This window comes from Paroedura picta, chromosome 10 (assembly GCF_049243985.1).
Source record: "Paroedura picta isolate Pp20150507F chromosome 10, Ppicta_v3.0, whole genome shotgun sequence".
NCBI classification, from domain to species: Eukaryota; Metazoa; Chordata; class Lepidosauria; order Squamata; family Gekkonidae; genus Paroedura; species Paroedura picta.
In genome coordinates this window covers 73,761,579-73,775,433 of record NC_135378.1, presented here as the reverse complement: position 1 = coordinate 73,775,433, position 13,855 = coordinate 73,761,579, and the positions used below count along the sequence as shown (strand labels likewise).

Sequence of the window (13,855 nt, the reverse complement as noted above, 5' to 3'; positions counted from 1 at the left end):
CATTGCAGACATCAGTAATGGTGCCAAGAGTCCTACAACAAATATATCAGTGGTCAAACTTTGGTTTGACTTTGATGATTGGACAACTAATCACTGGTTCTTATTTTTTTATTTCTTATATTCAAGATTGGTTCCGATTGTTTTCCAAAGGCTCAAATGTATCCCAAATAGGTTTGCATTGGGGTTTTTTCTTTCCAAAACAGAGTAGCAGGCACTAATATTTATAAGGACTATTTTTATTTATTTCATTAAAACGTTTATACCTCACATTTCCTCAAGGCAGCTACAGTCAACCCTCTCCATTCATGGATTTGTGATTATGATGTCTTGTGTTCACAGTCTATGGTCCAGTCATGTGATACAGTATCTAGACTGGAGCACCACCCCATCATTACATTTTGCAGGGAATTTGGAGGTTTAGTGACAAGGAGGCAGCAGAATCCTGCCTCTTAGGATTCACAAGTTTCACTGTTTGTCTTGCTTCCGTATGAATGGTGAGAATCTACGGTACTTCCTTTTTTTTGTTTAGATTTTTATTTTTCCATTAGCATAGAGTTAAAGAAAAGATAGCAAAGGAAAATAGGTAGATTTTACAATTGTTTCAGGAATTTGCCCCAATGTCTTTGAAATTCTTCAATTGATCTTTGATTTACCATATTTGTTAGTTTGGCATGATGAGTCATGTGGCTGTTATTGCATAGAAGAAAAATTCTGTACCTTCTTTAGGGAGACCTGTTGGTAAAGCACTCAATAACATGTTTTTTGGTTCATATGCAAATTTACATTTCAACAAAGTTTGCAATTCATCATGAATCTTTATCCAATCAACTGCCTGATTAAAGAATTATTTGCTGAGCAGTGGTGCAGCATGGACAGGGGAGAATAAATCGCAAACAAGCCGTGTGAGAATGCACAGGCATTAAGTCATCAGATACTGATGATCTCCAGGTTGTAATCTTCTAATAGGGCTGACAAAACATATGGGAATTCCTAGGAGCAAGCCCCAGACGCTGAGTTACTAGGCCAGCTTTGTACCAAAAACACATTGCAAATTCATGGGTAACCCTGCTAAATTCTTAGATACACCAGCAACCAGAAATCTAGGGTTCTTCTACATTTTTGCCGGTGTAGAACAAAAGTGCTCAGAATTGAGCAGGTTTGGTAGTCACAACTTGCATCTTCAACTTGGGTGTTTTTTGTCTGGCTTTTTAATTGCAGAGGCTTTCTTTGTTAATGGAATGTAATTCAGGTTTCTTAATTTAAAAAAATAACTTGTCAGAATCCTATGATCCTAAGCAGCATTCTCTCACCCCTCCCCTTCTCCATCATCAGGAAGTAATAAATGCCTTAAAACAAACCTGGCATGTTTCCTGTTTTGTGTGTGTGGCCTGTCACAAGCCCATTCGTAACAATGTTTTCCATTTGGAAGATGGTGATCCCTACTGTGAGACAGGTAAGGGTTGCTATAATCACATAAGCAGGTAAAAGCATTATTGGTATTACTTGTTTGTAGAGGAATTTACTAGCTTATCAACAGTGCTTTTAAATATGAAATTGGTCAATTGATTTATGAGTTATAGCTCAATTTAGAAAAGGTAGGAAATTTGACTTCAGCCAACTTGAGGATATCATAAAAGCTTAAGCTATGAATAAGGACAGGTTAATATGTTGACCTTTACTATTCAGAAAAAAGCATAAAGAGGTTTTCAACCTGAACTGAAGCCAACATCTAGTGTGGCCCATGGAATAGGTGTAGAAGCCCACAGACTTGATGTAAAAGCAGAGGAATGAAAAATATTGGTGGTTCTTTTTCTTTTTTTAAATCTCAGTTCTTTTTTTTTTTTTACTCTCACCTGAGTTTCTGTTGAGCTCAATTTTGTTTTTATTGCTGTTTGATTTATAAATTGTCATCCCATGTTGTTGGCAGCGTCTTGAGGATATGGAGAATGGAATTTACCCAGCTCAGTCAGAAGTTTTGTTCCTATTTTAGGAGTGCAGAAGACAATTTCCCAGGGAGTTCACTTATTTTTAGGCTGAATCAAGAAATCTGTCATCCTGCTGATTGCAGGTGTTTTCCTTGTTCCCCTCTGCCCAGCAGTCCTGGGACAGTTAGCTGGCAAAAATTGGCTGTCCTTCACCTTCTTGAGAACTACACTGATAGAAAAGGGAGATTTTTTTCCTCCCTCTTTCCTCCTCCTCCTTTCCCACAATAGTGTGGCTCTTAGTTCGTGTGTGCTATGACCCCTGGAAACAAATTCCCTAGGTTCGGGAGGAACTGCTGGGGAGGAAAACCGACAGCCTTACTGCTCCAGAATGCTGGATCCAGTCCTTTTGTGCTCCACAAGTGAAACTTTCGTTTTAGTGAAATGTTCGTTTAAACTTCTGTGCCGAAATCAGTTCATTGGCCAGGTGTTTGATCAGTGAGGTGAACACTTCAGCCAAAACTGTAGAAGCATTAAACACTATTTAGCAAATCAAAAATGTAAATTATTTTTCCAGGATTTTGTTTTAATAGCTAATAGTTTTGTTTATTATTCTTTGAGTTCTGGTTCATATTAGTCTCTTCATACTCCACGCACATACGCCCTTTATTATAAACAGTACAGGAATTTGAAATAAAAGGTTTCTGTAACTTTTTACAACTCCTGTGGGTACTATTATAGGATTGTTTGTAAGAAATCTAGTCACTGGGTGGCAGAGGCAACCTCGGCTTTTAGGTATATTGTTTGATTATATAATGACATATATCAGGTAAATAGGCACAGTACAACAAATATGATGGGTAGGAAATTATTATGCTCAAATCTAAAGGGTGCAGTGGATGTATCTAATCTAAGCTTCCATCTCAGAGGAGACCCAAAAACATGTGGTTTTTAATACAGAGAAGCACCAGTCTTTTTTTGTTTTGTTACCTTCTGTAAATATGTTCTAGAAAATCAAGGTATTCTTGGAGGGGGGGTGGAGCAAGAAGCATCAGCAGAGGAATATATGACCTCTGTGTGCAAGCTGGTGTTTTTCTTAGTTCTGCAAGTATGTGGCTTTTCTCATGTGAATTAAAAATAAATGCAAATTATCTTCTAGAGCAGTGGTCTCCAACCCTCTGTTCAGTGACAGGTACCGGTCCGTAGATCAGTCAGTACCAGGCCATGGCTCCTCCTTGTCCTCCTCCCCGGCTGCTTCCTCAGGGGCTGCCCTGTAACGCTGCTGCCAGCTCACCTTTGACGCTCTCTGGCAGCCGCCATGGCTGGGTCTCCCCCTTGGCGTGGCACTGTGCAATTGCTGCTAGGGAAGTAAGTGGAGCAGGGTCTCAAGCGGCAGTGGCGACGTCCCTCGGCAAAAGACTCCCCCCACCCCCCGGGCCTCAGTAAAATTGTCAAGCATTGACTGGTCCCCAGTGATAAAAAGGTTGGGGACCACTGTTCTAGAGAACTGTCCGTGTAAAGCCAGTGGGGCTCACCTTTTGGATTTGGAATAGCGCACTGCTGTGTCATTCTAAAGATATAGTAATAATTCAGTGTTTCATACAAAGGGAGGATAAACTTTGTGATCCAGCATTGCAGCCATGATGAAACTGCACAGTAAACAAGCAGTGGCCTTTCCCACGCTAAAGCATTCAAGGTTTTTATTCAATTGTATTTCAGGTAGTTTTTGTGGAGTCAAGAGTTTGTAAGTTAGGTCCCTGGGTCTGAGAACAGCACATCACTGACCTGTCTCTTGTAAATTTTTATGCATGGCGTACTTCAGGCTGCTGTTACCATGGTTAATGCAACAGGAGAAAAAATATCTTTAACTGTGTTGTCTGGGGCTGAAAGGGAAAGAAAACAGAAGCTTTTCTGTCTGCCTCAGCTACTGTTTTCTGTCTCCTGTAGGAAAGCTTGTAAACTTATTGAAACTGTAAATGGCAGCCAAGTCAAATAGGCACACGCCCATTTTGAATTTGATACTATAAAATGGAGAGGGGAGGACTTTTGTTATATTTAAAGCAAACAACTTTGGGGGAAGAGTCTGCAATACCAGATTTAATGCATAAAGCACATGAATGTTGGCCTGAGTTGGCAGCTGGGAAAGGTGCACTTGAAGGTTTAGGGAAGTTGTTGTGAAAAATATGGCAAAGAAATGGGATCTGTATGGTATGCATACATAGTTGCTTCTTCATGGGATACATATCTCTACAAGGGGCGTGTGCCACCAACAATATCTTTTAGACTGGGTTGCTATATCATTTAAATGTAGTATTCCATGTCCATCAGTTTGGTACAATTTGGTACAAAGAACTGGCCACTTTGTACAATTTGGTGCAAAGAACTGTTCCTTGGAACAGGAATTGTTTAAACTATATTTTTTCACTTAATAAGCTACTTTGTCTCCCACTGGAAGAAATGGGGGGGGGGATGACTAAAATAAAAATGTAGTCCATGCATAAGGGAATGAGAGAAGGAGGTAGCATACAAAAGACTGTATTTATTCATCATGAACTGCAGTCCGTTGTAATGTCTGAATGTAATCATCAAGGCGCCATCTTGTGAGACCCCAGAGTTAGCCATGCATTTAATGGAAGCTGTTCCCACCTATTTGTATTATATATTTACATCCTTTATACTCCACCTTAGTATTCAGTGGAAGCCCAAGCTATCTATAACATTCTCCTCCCCTCCATTTTATCTTCCCAATAACCCTGTGAGGTAAGGAAGGCTGAAAATGTGTGACTGGTCCAAGCTTCCATGGCAAATTGGTGGTTCGAATCTGGGCCTTCCAAACCTTAGTCCAACATGCTAACCACTGTAGCACACTGGTTCTATGTATCTACGTATCAGTCATAAGTAATTCCACTTTAGATTCTCTGGAAGAAGGTAAGTAAATAGATTTAGTAACACCTTATTTCACTAGGACAATTCTGCTTAATGTAGTCCATTATGAACATACATGAACTCCCTTACACCGAATGATAAAATTGGTCAGTATTACCTACTTTGATTAGCAGTGGTTTTGTGGGGTCTCAGATAGATGACTTTTATATAACTTACTAGTAATCAAGCCCGCTGTATCTAAATATAGCGGGCGCTAGACCCGGGAGCCCCTGGCAGTCGCTCTGCGCGGCTTGCAGTTGCTTCCTTCAGCAGGCTGGGCATTGGCCCGGCCGATGGTCTGTCCGGAGGAAGGGGCCAATCAGGCCCCTTCCTCATCATGGACAAAGCCCTCCCCCCGAGGGCTTAACGAATTATTTAGTCCGCGGTGCCTGTGGCGCCGTGGGCGTGTTAAGGATATATACTATCTGACCCTTACCTCATGCGTGGCTACTGTTAGATTTGCCAGCCTGGCTCACAGAGGGCCACAGATAACACACCATGGGCTAAGAGATGTTATCTGTACCTGTTTCCTGTTCCCTGTAAATCGCCCTGAGCCTTCGGGGCAGGGCGGTATATAAATATAAATAAATAAATAAATAAAATAAGAACTTAGAGGTGTTTTGCCCTTGGATTTTGCACCCAAGCTAAAGTCCTGAAGCAGGTTCTTAGCCCAGGTCTCATTCTGGTGGTTAAAAGTTGTTTCCAGGTTTTTCTTCCCCTGCAATAGAAAGCTTCCTGGATTTGAACATCCTCAGTCAACCTGCAATTTGTCATGAGGCCAAATTGCAGTTTGTTTCATCTTAGCAAACCAACACTGTAAATCTAAACTTATTCTCAGGGTAGAATCCTAAACTTCAGTTTGCCCAGGCACCTTTGTTTAGACATCACAGCACAAAGCGAGTGTTGAAGACATTCAGTACCAAGAAGCCTGCAATTCTGCTCTGTGTATAAGTTGAGCTGGGAAGAAGCATGTAACCATGGTAACACAGCAAGTTTGTGACATATGGATGTGGCCAGTTCCTCACCTGTGACATCAGTGTATGTAACCTATTTGATGCCTCAGGCAAGATACCTTGTATTATAACACCATTAATCTTGGGTTGGATTCAGCCATCTTTTCTGCTGATGAAAAAGGAAAGAAGGGTTCTCATTTACCACCTAAACTGCTATACTTGGAATCATGAGATCGCAATACATTAAAACCATTTATTTGTTTGTTTGTTATATTTATATACCGCCCTCCCCAGAGGCTCAGGGCGGTTTACATGGAACATAAGAACTATACATGAAACAGTCTGTAACATATGAATAACCATACAATAATATTAATAACTAATAGTTGTAACAATATAACAGTATAAACAATGCAACAGTGCAAACAGGTCCTGGTGGAGCTCTCTGGTGGAGTTCTGAGAGGGAGGGGAGGAGCAGGGGCCCTTCAGTCGCTGTTGGTTATGCCTGGTCTCAACCAAATGCCTGGCGGAAGAGCTCCTTTCTGCAGGCCCTGCGGAACTGTTTAAGCTCTGTCAGGGCCCTGATCTCCTCCGGGAGCATTCCACCAGATGGGGGCCAGAACAGGGAATGCTCTGGCCCTGGTTGAGACCAGGCGGACTTCTTTAGGGCCATGTAGGATAGGGGCTGTAGTAGAGATGGGCAATTGGGCAAGATTGAGTGAAAAAGCTGGCTGGATCCAACCCCATGTGGTGTTTCTTGACAATGGCTCATCTCTGCCATGTTGGTCTCATTATATGCTGAATGGTGAAATTACTCTGTTTGGGAGATTTTTCTGTGTTTTGCAAGTAAAAGCCATTTGTTAACCACCTACATCTGTGTTGTTTAGATTATTATGCCCTCTTTGGCACCATGTGTCATGGCTGTGAATTCCCTATTGAAGCTGGAGACAGGTTCCTGGAGGCCTTGGGACACACCTGGCACGATACTTGCTTTGTGTGCTCAGTGAGTATAAAAGCTATATTGAGCCTTTTTTAAAAAGCATATCCATGGCAGCGATGCTTGTGCTAACCTGAGTAAGATAGGAGTTACTGATGCAATACACTTGAATTGCCATGGTACTCACAAGAGAGAACTTTTTACATGTGTTTGGACAGCCATTCTCTATTGTAATATTTTTTGGCTCCTTTAAAGAGTCACTTGGCATGGACCATGACGGTGTATTCCTAGCATACTTTAATCATTCATGTTTATCCCTCCTGGAAAGAGTACATACACTCGATGAACACCATAAGTTTGTATCCTAGTTGAAGCAGAAACATAGACAAGTGAAATCCAGTCAATCATAGCCTTCTTTGCTCCATCTTTTCTCCGGATCTGCTACATCCAGATGTACAGTTGGCCAGTTTGTCCACAGCAGGGTTGCAGATGTCTTCTGGGTTGGCTTTCCCCTCCCCCCCACCCCTCTGCATTGCTTCTTTCCCTGTTTCTCAAAATAAGTCATAATTTCCCTGCTAGTACCTCATGATCTTTGAGAGCTAGGAAGCTGGAAATTGTTTCAAGTGAATTTCTGAAGCTGTCCACTTCTTTCAAGTCTAAGGGGATGTATGTATTCTACATGTCATATGATGGTTTCTTTCACCTTATGTGGAAGGGATATGCCCGTCTCCTACTTTGACCCTTTGTGCAAGTAAAGACATACGAGTCATTCTATGGCTGCTGGAGTTGAATGTCGGAGGTCACCCAGATCATGATACAATGCTGCAATTATCTTTCCCTTTGTCCTATCAGAACAAGATACAGTTTATCATTCCACTTTCAGAAATACGGTTGTGCACGGCAGCGTCTGATCAGCCGTTCCAGGCCGATGCAGCCAGCGCTGCGGTGGGGGAGGGGAGGTGTGGGCGCCGGTGCATAACCCGCACCTCCCCCCCACTCACACACACACAGCCCGGCACTCTCTGTGTCGGCTCAGAACGGCCAATTCGGACACCGCTGCACACAACCCTATTTCTCAAAGTACTTATTAGACGTTCTAAGCTTCAGCCACTACTACTCATGAACAGGGAAACCCAAGACAATTCACCGAGCTAAATATTGAACAAAATCACAGTTACCTCCCCCCACATGATCGGGTTGCCAGCTTGGTCTTGGAAAAAAATGGGAGACTTGGAGGCGCTGCTTCAGGGGGTGGAATTTCAGGAGGAAGCTCAGTGGATCTCTGGTGCCATATAGAGTCTGCTGAAGCTGCCATTTTCTCCAGGAAAATTCATCTCTGTAGTCTGGAGATCAGTTCTACCTCCAGTAGAGGTTCAGGGGCCCCCTTGAAGTTGGTAACCCTCCATAAATATAAAGGTAAAGGTATCCCCTGTGCAAGCACCGGGTCATATCTGACCCTTGGAGTGACGTCCTCCAGCGTTTTAATGGCAGACTCAATACGGGGTGGTTTGCCAGTGCCTTCCCCAGTCATTACATAAACATAATTAAATGTAAATTAACATGGAATGAAACTCAGTTGATCTTTGTGTGTCATTTCAGATATGCTGTGAGAGTTTGGAGGGCCAGACTTTCTTCTCAAAGAAGGACAAACCCCTGTGCAAGAAACATGCCCACTCAGTGAACATCTGAAGCACTAACTATTCCTAAAACAAACCTAATGACAGGAAAGGACAGCGGTCAGGTTTTGATTTGCAATAGGCTTACTGAAGTATTTATGTAGACTTCTTAAATCGTAGTGAAGCAAGGACAGGATGAGGGAAAATCAGTTTTTTGGATGTGCATTTAAGAGCCCCAAATGGGTGAAATTATTCCTAAGTAAACATATCACAAAACTAGGCCTGAGTTTGTTGGTTCTTCTCAGGGGAAAAGAGTTCTGCCATTGATTATGTAATTGGTATATATCATCCTTTTTAGAAACATTGCAATCTGGAATCATTGTACACAGACCTGAGGATCTATGATAGAAGTCATGGTGGATTTTGGGAGACTGTCACATAAGGCAAATGCTTTTAAAATACACAGTATAGAAAACACTGCTGTTTTGAATTGTGTTGTTTTGTAAGTGATGCAGAAAAAGTAACTCAGCTTCTGCACGCTGAACAATGAAATATTCGGCCACGTGGAAAAGAATTTTTGTAAGTGTTCCAGAAGAACATGCAACTTGGTTACTTCTAAAGTATAGCCAACAGTAGAGTGCTATAAAGCAGGGGTAGTCAACCTGTGGTCCTCCAGATGTTCATGGACTACAATTCCCATGAGCCCCTGCCAGCATTTGCTCATGGAAATTGTAGTCCATGAACATCTGGAGGACCACAGGTTGACTACCCCTGCCATAAAGGATATGGGGGAGGGAGTCTTGTTCTTACACATTTTTGTACCTACTTTGTGCACAATTTAATACTACTATTGGTAACAAATGCAAAAGGGAACAGTGGGAAAGAAACAATTTCAGCAGCCTTAGATGCAAAAATCACATTGCATTCTTGCACAGTAAATACTGAATAAACTTTTTCTTCACTAATATGGTCTTACTGATAGTTGCCTTTGTTATAAAATTGTCAATGACGTTGGCATGTCTTTTGAATTCACGTATTGCTTGTTTACCCGACATAATCTGTATAGATATATTGCTGTATCTTCCCACTTATCTCTAGCCCTTGTTTTCTCCAGGGAACGGAAAATTACATTGTTACAGAATACAATGTATTTCTCAGCTTTGACTCAAAGAGAAGGGAAATGGTATATATTCAAATATTTCTGTTAAAAATCTTGTTTCTCCATTTGTTGAAGGGCTGATCTTTTCATATCAGTAAATAGTTATCATTATCTATGTGACTTTGTTCATCTTCTGGGCAACACCACTCCATGTGTGATTTCTGTGGATGATGGATGGCGTAAGCTTGACACAGAAGAATCTGTGAGGACAGGACCAGATTAATTGGACAATATTTGTTTTCAATTTTTTTATAAGCTGAAGTTGCCCCTCCCAGGTGAGAGCTTATCTGAGGCAAAAGCTAATCCATGTTGCCTTTGTTCTTAAACACTTAAAAATAGTTGCTTCAGAAAAAAGAGCTATGTATATGAATGAGTGAATGTTGCATAGCATTCTGAGAAATTGGACTGAATTAGTCTTCTGTTTTTTTAATGTGTTCCACCGAAATATATATAAGGTAAAATATTCCATCTTTTCCATTTAAGAAGCATGGAATGAATGTTATTTTAAAAACATAGCACTTAAAGTATTTGGCCAGAGTTGACCAGCAAGTGCCTGTGTTTATCCATGTTGTAATGTCATACTCATTCCCCCAGCCACACAGTTTGTGTGGGAGAGTCTCTTAGCTGAATACAGGTGACTAGGTAGCATGGTGTTCATGTAATCATTCAGAATGTCACTCACCTGTGTTGCCCGCAGCCAATGACCTAGAGAGGTTTTACATGGCTGCTGGTTTTAGCTTTAGGTAAAGAATCATGGAGAACTCTTCTTTCCTCTTGGTAGGCCAATATAACCACAGTCAGAGTAGTTAAGCAGTGGAATAGGCTGCCTAAGGAAGTGGTGAGCTCCCCCTCACTGGCAGTCTTCAAGCAAAGGTTGGATACACACTTTTCTTGGATGCTTTAGGATGCTTAGGGCTGATCCTGCGTAGAGCAGGGGGTTGGACTAGATGGCCTGTATGGCCCCTTCCAACTCTATGATTCTAAGATTCTATAAGCTGGCTAACCAAATACCTGACTGTGTTCCTTGTAAGCAAACAGTGGTAAAGAAATCAAAGTAATAACGTATATAATCTGTTATGCCCTCATAATCTCATGAAATTCAAATACGGATACCCTTGAATCCCCAATATATCATAGAAATCACAAAAAAATTACAGTTATTATCAGCAGAGGTTAACTTTTTTCATGCCATGTATAGTGTTGGCCAAGATTTCTTCACACAGTTTTCTATCTCAATATTTATTGGAGGATGGGGTGTGGAACCGTTAAAAATGTACTCTTACGCTCTTTCATTTAAAAAAAAAACTCTGCTTATTTAGACTCTTAGATGAGTTTGTATCAATACTTGATTGTAGCAAAGTAACACCAAGGACACATTCACTGAGGAGTTTGCAACTTGTAAAATAATATTAAAAGAATGGCTGCCTCAGTGTGCAGTGTCCAAACGGTAAGCACTCCTACCACCTTGGTGATCTGAAAATATGATGATAGATGTTGGTAGGAAGGCTGGAAAGTAAGATACCTGGCAGAAGAGGGTTATGTGCATTTTTAGGAATGGTTTATGTGGGAAAGATGCAGTTTACTTTAGAAAGTAGACTTGGAAATCAAACTGGGGAAGTGAACTGGGGAAAGGTATCGAATCAGTGTGGGTTGTGAGAGATTTGGTGTTGCTGTAATTAGACCATCATTCTTATTGGACAACACATTTTAAAGTTCATAGATGCCTGACTAAATCAGAAAGTAGGAATTGTTGCACTTTGTGATCCTCATAGCATGGATCAAGGATGATGTGATGGCATCTTGATGCAGACATCTTCTGGTTTATATGGCCACTGTTTGGAGTTTTATTTGACTTTACTTTGGACTGTTGTAAACACTTGCTTTGATTTTCTTTTTGCGTTCCTGCATTTTTTCTTCTTCTTCTAGACCTCTTTATAGAAAACTTCTGTTGTCAGCTTTGCTTTTGGATCCTGTTCCTGAAAAAAACACAATCAGCGAAGTGATGTGATGTGTACATGAATTAAAAATTGCCTATGGAACCTCAAAATTCATGTTGTTTCACTTCTTTAAAATCCACAGTATTTTCATGATACCATAACAGGGCAACAATAATGTATCCAGCAGAATTGCCCCTTAGGCCATTTCTGTTTGCTTTATTCCTTGTATGATTTTCAAATTTTGGCTGCATAACAGAATATTTTGGCAGAGGTGTATGCAAAGATGTCTGATCTCTATAACCTGGAGACAGTAAATAGGAACTGTAATTCTATCACCTCTGCCTAGGTTTATCTGATACTGTATTTAGCCTTGGCACAAAGCATTCTCTGATTTCACTTTAGGATACTTAACCATCTATAGTAACATGGTCAATTACTTCATGATAACAGTAGCCTCATAAGATTCTTATGAGCTGGGTATCTTTTGACGAGGAGAATGCGCTGTTGTTTTCTACTTTGTTTGTACAAGAAATGAATGCTGCACATGACTCTATAAAAAGCTAAAGGCAGCTTTACAGGAATCCTACCCCAGCTTTCAAATGTTTAGACTACAATTAAAGACAAATGCAAGTCTATTTGCAAACAGTATATTAAACTCCAGAAGCCAAACTCTTAAATGCATCAGGTCCATGTTTGACGTTTTAACAGCAGAGGGTTGGTTTCTGTCAACCCACAATATAATTTAACATTAAAATGCACCAAGAAACAAAAATAAGAGATCTGTCATTCATTCATTAAGAAACTGTAATCTAGTGTAATATTTATAGTCCTAAAACTCAACAGTGTGTTTTCACAATAAATCCCCTTTCATTGCTCCACATAGAACAAATCTTTCAGTCAAAAAGCTTGCTGGTTGAAATGTACCATGTTTAAAGATCTTCAAAGCCTTTTTTTTTAAAGTGCACATAAATCCTTTTAACCAGCAAAAGCTTAATTTAGGCTGGAGTTTTACTTTCTGGGGGACGTTAATATCTTGTGCTCAGACAAGATCTTGGTTATATCAGAAACACACGGGCCTAATTTATTATTAGCAGCCTGGTGTTAATTAGGGGGAGTTACCAGAAATAGTTTGATTGATGGAAATTTATGAGGAAATCACACTTTGCTGATGGCAAAATGGCAGTAACTGAGAGAGCACAGTCTCTATTCAAAACCAACTAATTAACAGGGTGTTAAAATTCCTCTGAGGAGAACTTTGGATCTAATCATGGGAACCTCCATCACAGCCTGCTCTGAGCTATTTAAAAGAGGAGGGAAGTGCTGCCACCCTTCTGAAGTTTCAAAAATGGTGAAATATTTCATTCCTAATGAAATCATTGAGGTCCCAGCTTATTACATGAGAGGTGATACTCCTTTTTAGCAAACATAAACCTGCTCATTAATTTTTTTCCACTGGGGTTTAACTCTTTTTACCCTGTCGAGCAGTCATTCTATGATTTAACAGTTGGGGGTGGGGGGGTTAGTTTTGCAGAGCTCTCTTTGTATTGAGGTGGATTTTCAGATCATTTGTTTTTTAAATCTCAGAGATTCTATAAAATGGAAGCAAGTCAAAGGCAAGCTTGCTTTCAGGAATTCGTAAGGAGAGTTTTTCATTTTCTTAAGATCCATGACTGCATTGAATGTGATACTTATAATATCTCTGCATTTCCAGCCAAATCCTGTTTAAAGACACAGCATTAGAGAGTGGGGCTAGAAAAGTCAAATGTGCAAGGGCCGAGGGCGTATGCTCACAAATGACTGCTGTCCGTACCACCATTCAACGTGCATGTGGGACCATTTCAATAACTAATCCAATGAAGGTATACTATGTACATGTCATATCACGTGACAGGTAACCTACCACACCATGTTTCTTCACTGCTGATCTTGTGATCCTGTGGCAGCTGCACATTCATACTGTGACTAGATCATCTCGATTTCTTGCCATGTTCCATTTCTGCATGCTTCCGCTTCGACCAGCTGGTACCACTTAACACAACAGTTACATTTCTTTATTTGTGCTATTCATAGTCCACCTTTCTCACTGAGACTCAAGGCCGATTAAACAGTGCAGGGCAACAGGGCTGAGAGGATGGGGCATCCAAACAATAAGGTTTGCAGGAATCTAAAACAAAGCATAAACATTTAAACAGTATGTTAAATGTTAAACATAGTTACATCCTGCTTTCAGTGACAAAAAGTGTGTGTTATGCACAGGAGCATAGTGGATAGTCCCTTTACTGAAGCATTTTTTTTCCGAGCCATTTCTTACAGCACAGCCCTATTACCATGTTACATCCCGCCCACCAAAGCCTCAATAAATAACTACAAATTGGACATAGACATGGTAGCTGCAATTCTCGTACA

At 40.6% G+C, this 13,855-nt stretch overlaps 1 protein-coding gene across 14 annotated transcripts in view; it reads left to right on the top strand.

Moving 5' to 3' along the window:
- The window catches only part of PDLIM5 (PDZ and LIM domain 5), a 132,222-nt gene extending 120,663 nt beyond the window's left edge, over window positions 1-11,559 (top strand). For all 14 annotated transcript variants that reach the window (XM_077300857.1, XM_077300862.1, XM_077300856.1 and 11 more), the window contains 3 exons: window positions 1,333-1,453; window positions 6,688-6,803; window positions 8,337-11,559. In XM_077300857.1, the coding sequence (XP_077156972.1) occupies window positions 1,333-1,453; window positions 6,688-6,803; window positions 8,337-8,426 (327 nt within the window). In that variant the 3' untranslated portion in view covers window positions 8,427-11,559. The remainder of the gene's footprint in view (window positions 1-1,332; window positions 1,454-6,687; window positions 6,804-8,336) is intronic.
- Window positions 11,560-13,855: the final 2,296 nt, after the last annotated feature.